The 10,494-nt window shown below is 34.2% G+C and overlaps 1 protein-coding gene across 2 annotated transcripts; it reads right to left on the reverse strand.

Moving 5' to 3' along the window:
* Positions 1-650: 650 nt before the first annotated feature.
* Positions 651-10,474, reverse strand: hmbsb (hydroxymethylbilane synthase, b). 2 transcript variants are annotated; one of them, XM_048161068.1, is made up of 14 exons: positions 10,304-10,474; positions 9,739-9,792; positions 9,192-9,264; positions 9,031-9,080; positions 8,880-8,935; positions 8,641-8,718; positions 8,339-8,416; positions 5,634-5,709; positions 5,360-5,473; positions 5,199-5,237; positions 4,976-5,095; positions 2,297-2,350; positions 2,123-2,209; positions 651-2,029 (listed from the first exon to the last, which is right to left on the reverse strand). In XM_048161068.1, the coding sequence occupies exons 1-14, from the start codon at positions 10,325-10,327 to the stop codon at positions 1,850-1,852; spliced, it is 1,083 nt and encodes a 360-aa protein (XP_048017025.1). In that variant the 5' UTR covers positions 10,328-10,474; the 3' UTR covers positions 651-1,849. The 2 variants fall into 2 exon arrangements, with proteins under 2 accessions (XP_048017025.1, XP_048017024.1); XM_048161067.1 differs by lacking the exon at positions 10,304-10,474 and adding an exon at positions 9,878-10,022.
* Between the last annotated feature and the right edge of the window lie 20 nt (positions 10,475-10,494).

Genomic DNA, 10,494 nt, shown 5'->3' on the forward strand with positions numbered 1-10,494 from the left:
CATGAAACCGACAAAACAATACATAAATAAATTCATTTTTACCTATTTATTTTTGATATTTGGAGTGAAATATTTTTAATTTATATTATATTCAAAATTTAATGTAGGCCTATAATTTATTTTTTAATATTTTATATCTTGTGTAAAACTGTCACACAAATATGTGCGTGTTTTTAAAATGTATGTTTGTTTATTGAAGCAGGTATGCAATTATAGACTTCTGTGGACAGTATGTAATTTCCTGTGAAAATGAGTGGACGCGATGGCGACATGCCACAACTGGTTGCCAGAAGAAGCCACGCGCTAATAAAGCGAGTTCACCCTCAGAACAAGATATAGCTAGTCTAAAGCTTGACATCTGACAGGCAGTCCTTCACTGTTTACATGCCACCTGGAATAGATATATATGAAACATCAATCTTGAAAAGTGTGCACATAAAAAAAATAAAACTCTATTTTTTAATTCTAAGAGTTCAGTGCAGAGACAGTTCTGGTAACGTAATGATTGACTCCATATGTATACCCTCAACCATCACTTGTCAGGTCTTTATTTTTAAATTTATGAAAAAAAGTGAATTCTGGTGATATCCTACAGTTTAGTGCAGTTTGTAAAAAAAAAAAAAATAGCAAAGAAAGTCCAAAACAGATGATTGCATTTTTATTGATTGATTTATTTAGGACTGGCAAATACAGTAAGTAAAACCAACTCTGCTGTTAAAACCACCAAACATTTAAAATGCGCTGTTTCATGTAAATGCAGATGCCCACTTTCAAAGTCATGACAAACAATGCTATCAAGTTATTCAGAGTTCAGTTTACCAGTATACCACTGACTCAGAAAATGCCATAAAACTATGCTAAAATGAAAAACTCTTCAGTACATTCTAAAAATCTTGCATATGCTCACATTAAATCAAGTTGATATCGGTTAAGCTGGCTCTTAACCATAAAAAAATATAAATCAGTGTTTTAGAATATCATAGCGAATGAATACTGGCTTAGTTTCGTCATACATCATCATACAAATCCAAGAACAAGAGGATGTCCAGCAAAGACATTTAGCCAAATAAATAAAGTAACAAATTCATATTTGAGTGGAATAAATGAAAAGGATGAGGCAGTGCATACAAACTCCATTCAGTTATCAGACCATGCGCTAATACACAAAGAAATTTGCAAAGGCGATATTTTGAATTTCCAGGCACTGATGTTAGATCTGATAAACAATTTAAAGGTTTCAATAAAAACATTTAAGGCATAAAATATATGGAAATTAATGGAAAAAAACAAAACAAAAAAAAACACTAAATACTATCAAAAATCAGCTGGCCCATCCATACAAAAAATTATGTAGTGCTATACAGGTTATTACGTTGTGTAGCTTCACAGTCAGTGAAGGTAAAATGTAGATGATACCTCAAGCAGCTTTCAAAAATGTACATCCTAGAATAATTCAAGTTTCAAATAAGCATGTGTCTATACAACACACACCATCTTAAAAGGCATGATTGTGTATTCATGGCTTAATATGGGAGCAGATATAATTTCTGCCTATTATCTCTCTGTAATGCGGTGAATGGTGAATAGCAGAGTCATTATTTTGGCATTATTTTTATGCATCATCCAAGTCTGTTTTGAAGTAGTAACTGTAAATTGACCCTCGCTAAAAATCCTGTAAATACAATACAAAGTTGCTTTTTTTTCTGTGAAAAAATCTAATATCTTAATTACACACAAAATATAAAGGTCATCTATCTAGGATGACACATAAACACTTTGAAATTTTAATAAAATACTTCTGGAAAAGAGGGTGGTTGCTCTTCAGTTACAGATTTGGAGTATTATATAGCTATCGTGCGTCATTAAGCTGTCTGGCTACAGTGAGTATCTCTTTGGCACCTTTGCTGAGCAGCAGATTTCCAAGGTCCACTCCTAACTTCACTGCGGCATCCTGGGCTGCTTCTGACACCTTTAAAGCAGTAATACCCACACGCTGGACCTTCTCATCAACCTTCTCCTGCTCCTCAGTCTGGGAATAATGAGGTTACACATGCTCAGATTAGTTTAAAATTCAAAGAAGCATCCAGAATATAGGAAATTATACCTAGAGTGGATTAACAACCTGATTGTCTGAGCTGATGCTTGTCTGCATTGTCTCCTTCAGACTCTCTGAGCCATCAAGACTGTACACCGCTCCAGTCAGGTAGACCTGTAAAACAAACAAAGATCTGACATTCAGCTGAGAGACATTTTCTAGTTGAGTATAAATTAAAACCAGCATGTAGCTCCTCACTACCTGTGAATTCTTAACTTCAGTGTAAACAGCAACTGGAACACTGCACCCCCCTTCCTATAAAAAGAAAAAAATAGTTTAAGGCACATGTGCAAAGTTTGTAGAAATGTATTCTTTGTTTGTGTTGGCTTTATATGGTTTTGAATTTTTCCATTGAATGTTTCCATTTAATGACTTCAAAAATGTCATATGGTTTAACCACCAAGTAAAGAGTAATATATTTTCATTACACATAGTTTTTAAATATATTTTTCATGTAATGAATTATTACATATTTACACTGTCATTCAAATATTTTGGGGTCAGTAAGAAATTATTTTTTTGTTTAGCAAGGTCACATTAAACTGATCAAGTGACAGTAGACACTACTGATATTTAAGAATAGCAGCAGAACATTTATTATTTTTTATGTTTTTTACATTTTTCATAGACCTGCAACATTTCAGCTGTAAATTAATTTTAAATGTTTACGTTTAGTACCTATCTAACAATGTATGTTTATGCTGAAATATCATTTAATAACGGTTTGCTTTTTCAAAACATCTATCACACGTCATTATGTGTATTGAGTTGGCTCACAAAATGTTTTTCGTTAAGGGAACATAGTGAGCATCAATGCTCCCTGGAGCAAAGGTGTACAGTGGACTGGAAGGATTTTGCGATTGAAACAACCGAAACAGTTGACTACTGAACTAGGGAGCTGATTGAGACACACTCCTAGTGTTGCAAAGGATTTCTATTTCAAGTTAATCGTTTAAACTTTCTATTCATCAATGAATTCTGAACATATGTACCAACTGTATCAAATATTAAACAGTACAACTGTTCAACATTGATAAGAATTTTTTTGTGAGCATCAAATCATCATCAGAATGATTTCTGAAGGATCATGTGACACTGAAGACTGGAGTAATGATGCTGAAAATTCAGCTTTGATCACAGGAATAAATTACATTTTAAAATATATTAAACTAGAACACAGTAATTTTAAATTGTAATAATATTTCACAATATTACTGTTTTTACTGTATTTTTGATCAAAAACATTTAAAAAAATATAGCTGCAAGCAGCAATTACGGGGCCAAGCACAAAAACGGCACAAGAAGCAAGCCAACATGACTGGGAGCATCAGGCTAACTGCAGCAGTGAGCAATTAAAGACCTATTAAGATCATTTTAGGTAAAAGAGCAGAAAAATGATCAAAAATGAGGATTTACTGGTTCATCACTTTCGACCAATAGGTGGCGCTGTGTCCAAATTGTTGTGGTATGGTCAGAGTGAGGTGACAATGGCACTTGCAAAGTTTGGTGTCAATATGTCAAAGCACTGAAGAGATTCAGCTTCAAGAGTCGTTTTTGCATCATGCCTCAAATTCTTTGCTCTGGTATACGAAAACGGTTTGACATATCGACTTGAAATCCATAACTTTTTGTCGGCATGGTCTGAAGATGACACGGTTCAATTTTGGTGAAAATCGGAGCAACGGTCTAGGAGGAGTTCGAAAAAGTAGGTTTTTAAAGAAAAACAATATGGCGGACAGGACGTTTAGCTGACTATGGCAAATTTGATATCAATGTTCTCAGACCCAACTCATGACCCAAGGAATCTACTGAGACCAGTTTTAATACAATCGGTTAATATAGACAAAAGTTATTAGCATTTTTGTAAATATTGTTGTAACTTTTGATCACAAGGTGGCGCAGTGTCGAAACTTCTCAGGCTCCTTCAGGGCATTGTGCTGATGACCCATACCGAGTTTCGTAACGATACATTAATGCGTTCGTAAAATACAGCATTTTAGCACAAAATTCAAAATGGCCGACGGCCAAAATGTCCCCTATGGGAAAATTGGTTATCAATCGACTCGGCATGATGCCCTGAATCCAACGAGACCAAATTTATGATTATTGGAAAAAGCCATCAGAAGTTATAAGCAAAAATAGCCATTTTTCATATCTCCGCACCAGTAGGTGGCGCTGCACCAAAACACTGCATGATGCCTCAGGTCATGCTTGTGATGACATATACCAAGTTTGGTCTGAATACAATAAAGCGTTATGGAGATACAGCCTTACGTCTCTTTTCGCAAACGCAACATTAAATTTGTTTGCGTGTTTTTCGAAAACCGTTTGAGGAATCGACTTGAATTCCATAACTTTTTGTCGGCATGGTCTGAAGATGATCTGATTACATTTTTGTGAAAATCGGAGTAACGGCCTAGGAGGAGTTCGAAAAAGTAGGTTTTTCATGACGGAAAATGACGGCATATGGTGCAATCGATTCGTCTTGAGCCAAGGAAAGAATTTTGTTTCTAGCCCTTATGGTTCAAAAGTTATTAGCATAAACATAAGTGCAAATTTGGACAGCTGGTGGCGCTAGAGGAATTGAGTTAGAGACTCCAAATTTGCTATGGTCAAAGGTCAGACTGTCCTCTAACTGTGTGCCAAATTTCACAACTTTCCCGCAAGCGGTTCTATGGGCTGCCATAGACTTCAAGAGCGGAAGAAGAAGAATAATAATAAAAAGAAATCTAACGATTACAATAGGTGCCTAAGCCCCTTTGGTGCTTGGCCCCTAAAAATGTACCAACTCCAAACTTTTGAATTACAGTGCATTTATTTATTAATTATTAATTAACTCAAGCAGGTATGTGGGGTTTTATAGTGCAGCAGGATGCCTACCAGGTGTCTGAGGAACGCTCTCTCCGCGATGCAGCTCAACACAGTGTCCGAGTCATTTAATACTGACACCATTTCCAGTATGTCCCGGTCTCGAGCTCTCACCTCGACTGCCAGAGCACCCTTTAACAGGACAGTAAGAGCAGTCAGTAAAGCTCAGTTTGATGGACATACACTCACCGCTGTGCAGGACATTTACTCAATAGGGACACTGAATGCTGCCCACCTGTCCAACTGCATACATGCAGTCCTCAGGCCCAAGGATCTGAAACAAGATGATACAAAATATATCAATATGCATTATAGGGTAATAAATGCAATGATCAGTAGCGTTGACCTGAGGGAAGACAGTGCAGTGCACTGTGGGTTAAAGGAGGATAGAGGCACCTGGCTAATGCGGTTCTCCCAGCCCATTCTCCGAAGACCAGCTGCTGCTAAGATGATGGCAGAAAAGTCATCCTTTTCATCCAGCTTCTTCAGACGGGTGTTGAGATTACCTCTCTGAAACACAACTGTTAAGGCATAACCTCACACAAAACAATGAGTGCTTGTTAACACACGGAAATCATAATTTACTTGTTATATGCATCTACACACAATTATTACAGTCAGAAAAAGTGAGGAGAAAAAAAACATTGCTGCACACTGCATTGAAAGATACAATGTCTTTGAACTCCAGGTGGGGAAATCTTTTCTTCAGCTGTGCAGCACGGCGAAGAGAACTGGTACCTATAACACTTTAAATATAAAATGTAAATGTATGTATTATACAAGAAAACGTATCCTGTAAATATACAATTTAAAAATACTGTATATATAAATATACATATGCTACCATTAAACAGTTTGGGGTCTGTAAAGTCTCTTATGCTGCATTTATTTGATCAAAAATATAGTAAAAACAGTAATATTGTAAAATATTACAATAAAAAACCTTTTCTATTGTAGTAAATTAAAAAAAATGTAATTTATTCCTGTGATAGCAAAGCTGAATTTTCAGCATTGTTACCTCAGTCTTTAGTGTCACATTGTAACAGGCTGACCTGATTAATTGGGGTTAACAGGTGGTTAACAGGCCAAACAGGTGATTAAACCTACTAAATTTCTTCAGTCTATCAGTCAGTCAACCATACAAAGGATTCACACATTTAAAGAATTAGGAACCCTTAAAATGTGGATGAAGTATTAACACACAAACAGCAAGGCTAAATTCATAGAAACTGTAATTCTTTTTTTGACCAAAATACCATTCAGTTAGGGCAAAGCATTAATGATTCACAAATGCACAGTAAAAAAATATATATAATAATAATAATAATAATAATAATATATATATATATATATATATATATACAGTACAGTCCAAAAGTTTGGAACCACTAAGATTTTTAATGTTTTTAAAAGAAGTTTCGTCTGCTCACCAAGGCTACATTTATTTAATTAAAAATACAGTAAAAACAGTAATATTGTGAAATATTATTACAATTTAAAATAACTGTTTTCTATTTGAATATATTTCACAAAGTAATTTATTCCTGTGATGGCAAAGCTGAATTTTCAGCATCGTTACTCCAGTCTTCAGTGTCACATGATCCTTCAGAAATCATTCTAATATGCTGATCTGCTGCTCAATAAACATTTAATGTGTACAATTGTACAAAATATTTGTGTACAATATTTTTTTTCAGGATTATTTGATGAATAGAAAGTTCAAAAGAACAGTGTTTATCTGAAATCTAATCTTTTGTAACATTATAAATGTCTTTACTGCCACTTTTGATTGATTTAATGCATCCTTGCTGAATAAAAGTATTCATTTCTTTAATTTCTTTTCAAAAAATAAAAATAAAAATTCTTACTGACCCCAAACTTTTGAACGGTAGTGTATAATGCTACAGAAGCTTTGTATTTCAGATAAATGCTGTTCTTTTGAACTTTCTATTCATCAAGAAATCCTGGAAAAAAAAGTACACAACTGTTTTCAACATTGAAAATAATCATAAATGTTTATTGAGCAGCAAATCAGCATATTAGAATGATTTCTGAAGGATCATGTGACACTGAAGACTGGAGTAACGATGCTGAAAATTCAGCTTTGCATCACAGGAATAAATTACTTTGTCAAATATATTTAAATAGTACACAGTTATTTTAAATTGTAATAATATTTCACAATATTACTGTTTTTTACTGTATTTTTAATTAAATAAATGTAGCCTTGGTGAGCAGACGAAACTTCTTTTAAAAACATTAAAAATCTTAGTGGTTCCAAACTTTTGGACTGTACTGTATATATAAGAAAAATATCCCAAAAAATTCAAATACTTAATTCCCAATTAAGGGGCTTATCATAAAACTAATCCAAATAAATTGAGCAGTTTAGTTCAAATGTTCTGAAGAGATTTGATCGCTTTGTATGATGAACAGATTTGAAGTTAGGCTTTTACTCACATATAAACATTGATCAGTGAACATAAACAGAAGCTTGAATGAACCTGAATGATATGCAAGAATAAACCTGTTTTGCGGAAGCTCAAACATGCTGCGTAACACACGAGAACAAACCTCATTGGTACTCGCACGTCAAACAAACTTGCTTGAGCTTCCGTTTACCACAACTGATGTGTGAGATGATTAATGTTTACATGTAAATAAAAGTTAAATCCTAAAACCAAAATTAAATCTGTTGATCATATAAAGCAATCGAGTCTCTTCAGAAAATGTGGAGTAAACCGCTCAATTCATATGTATTAGTTTTAAGCCATGTGCACCAGAACATCATGTGACTCAAGACATCATGCGACTCAGCACATCATGTGCATTACAACACAATTCTTCAGAAATCATTCAAATATGCTGATTTGGTTCTCAAGAATTTAAGTGTGTTTGACTTCCTGTAATGATGCTTGCACTGTGCTTGCATACTTTATCACAGATGAAGTGAAATAAATGCAATATTTGTCAAATACACAGATGTTTCAGAGACATTTTCATTCATTCATTACATTACTTAATACAGGGTCTGTTTGTACAAGAATAAAGTTAAACATAAACCATCCTATTCAAATACCAATGAAGTGGGGTCTACTTTTTTAAATTTTTATTCATTCAGTTTTATTTTGATAAACATGACAATATAATATCGCGACTACATGAAAAGAGCTTTTACTGTTATAAAAACGAAGATTTGGGAGCATTAGTGGTACTGCAGGTGTCTGAATAAACACAAAACACACAACTGTTGTCATGAAACAGCTGTGTCTTTTAATTAATTTAATGCGTCCTTGCTGAATAAAAGTATTAATTTCTTAAAAATGTATCAATATATATTTAAAAATATGATTCTGTGTACAGGGCACCTCTTACCTTTTGTTGGCTAGAGAGTCGAGACGTTTGCCTTTATTTTTGGGGTGCAAGACAACAGCATCATGGGGGTTTTCTCGTCTTTGAAGAGAGGGAAATGTCAAATCTCAATGTTGGCTTCATAATTAAAAGTATTTGCAATACGCTACAAACTGTACATACATTTTAATAATCATTTATGAACATTTAGGTTGATGTTTGTGTGTAACATGACATGTCAGCTACTTTTAAGATAAAAGACTCTTCAGATGTAGAGAAACATATAAGCACTTCAGAACATAGAGACACTATTGTGATTTCCTTACTTCAGCACAGCTCCTATAGTGAAGCCCACAGGAAGAACAGTAGGCAAGTCTTTCAAAGAGTGCACGACCAGGTCTACCCTACAGAGACACAAATATTACAACAGCCTTATTCATACTGAAACATCTGCAGCAATGTATCAATACAAACTTCTGAAACATCAAATGCACCGAAAGACCAAAGAACAAATCTTTATGTACTGCAAAGTATACATGAGTGATATAAAGAAGCAAAGACTCACTCATTCTTTTCCAAAGCATTCTCCAATTCTTTTGTGAAGAGACTCTTTTCACCGATCTTTAACACAAAACGTTGAACAATACTTCATTTTCTTCTTTATATACATTAACATTCACAAAACTCATTTTTTGGGGATTTAGATTAGGACATACTTTGGATAAAGCTGTGTCAAGTATTTTATCTCCCGTTGTTGACATAGCCACTGAAACAAAATAAAAGATTATATGAAGTGGATATTAACTTATGTCCTACTTGGTAAACTCAATTACAAATAAACAAGAACTGTTTTGCATATTAGACAATAATCTCTTACCTATTTCAAAATTAACATCAGGGTGCAACTCCTTGAGTTTCTCTACAACACTGTCTGTCTGAATCCGAGCCAGCTGAAGTAACAAAAAGGTTCAACAATATTAGATTTGACCTAAAATATGAGTGTCCTTTAAGGCTCATCTTCTGGTTGAAGGTTGTAACCAGTTTCTTTATAAAACTAAGCAATCTTACACCCACCCTGACAAAGACAGAAAGCTTATCAATCCCATCAACACCACTGACACACCCAATCAAACTTAAAAACCTACTTTTTTTTTTTTATGTAACACTTATACTACTAAGTGATGAAGAGGCAAAATATGTACAGTTATAATAATGGAAAGTAACGCTTTTACATTGGTACTTAAAATAAAATAAATGGATGATTCCAGTGACAAGCAGTCGTAAAAAATGGTGAAACATACATTTAAATTTATTAAATGGGGTTAGATATTCTAATAATATTTTAGGTTATCTAATTTGTATGTACAGTATCATTCAAAAGTTTGGGATATATATGTGCAATAAGCATACATATATTAAATTACCTGGCTTTTTCTGGTGCCAACACGGATCACCCTACTGACTCTGCCATCACCGTCCTGTAAAATATAAATAATATTCCATGCAAAGGTTAGTACCAACACAAACAGCACAGAGTAACATTCATTTAAATTATGTTCTGACCCTAATGTATTTATAAGGTCCATCTGCCATAGTTTGTAGTGAGATGAACTGGAGTCTTCAGACACTTTTGAGTACAAGAAAGCAATGTATAGTGAACAAGAAGCAGGATAGTCTGATGCAGGAGGAGGCACTACGCCCCAGTGTCCTGGCTTCAGCAGATAAGACAATAATGCCTATTCATTCTGTCCGTTATACACAAGGGAGGAGTAAACTAATGTTACTGAGATGTCATATTTGACAATATTATTCAACAACTTTTTGGGTTAAGATGGTTCTGATGATATTTCCTATAAACCACCAACCCTAAACCAAAATAACCTTAGCCATTAGGTCATAATAACATACTAATGTGTCTGTGAAATTAATTAAATACGGTTAAATTACAGTTAAATTTGGGTTTTGAGTAGTGAATGAATGAAAACATACCTGAAGATTGGTCTTTTCCGACATTTTCTAAGATGAGCCACGTGAGCTAGTGCTGAACTCGTCGTAACTGCAGTAATTTCTCATTCATGATTGTGAAATAGAAAATATTTAAGTGGGAATGTCATTCACAACTGTTACAGGTTGAATATGGCTTCCGTAAAGTGAGGTATTTTTGAATTTCAAAATAAAAG

The sequence above is a fragment of the Megalobrama amblycephala genome, linkage group LG16 (genome assembly GCF_018812025.1).
Source record: "Megalobrama amblycephala isolate DHTTF-2021 linkage group LG16, ASM1881202v1, whole genome shotgun sequence".
Classification (NCBI taxonomy): domain Eukaryota; kingdom Metazoa; phylum Chordata; class Actinopteri; order Cypriniformes; family Xenocyprididae; genus Megalobrama; species Megalobrama amblycephala.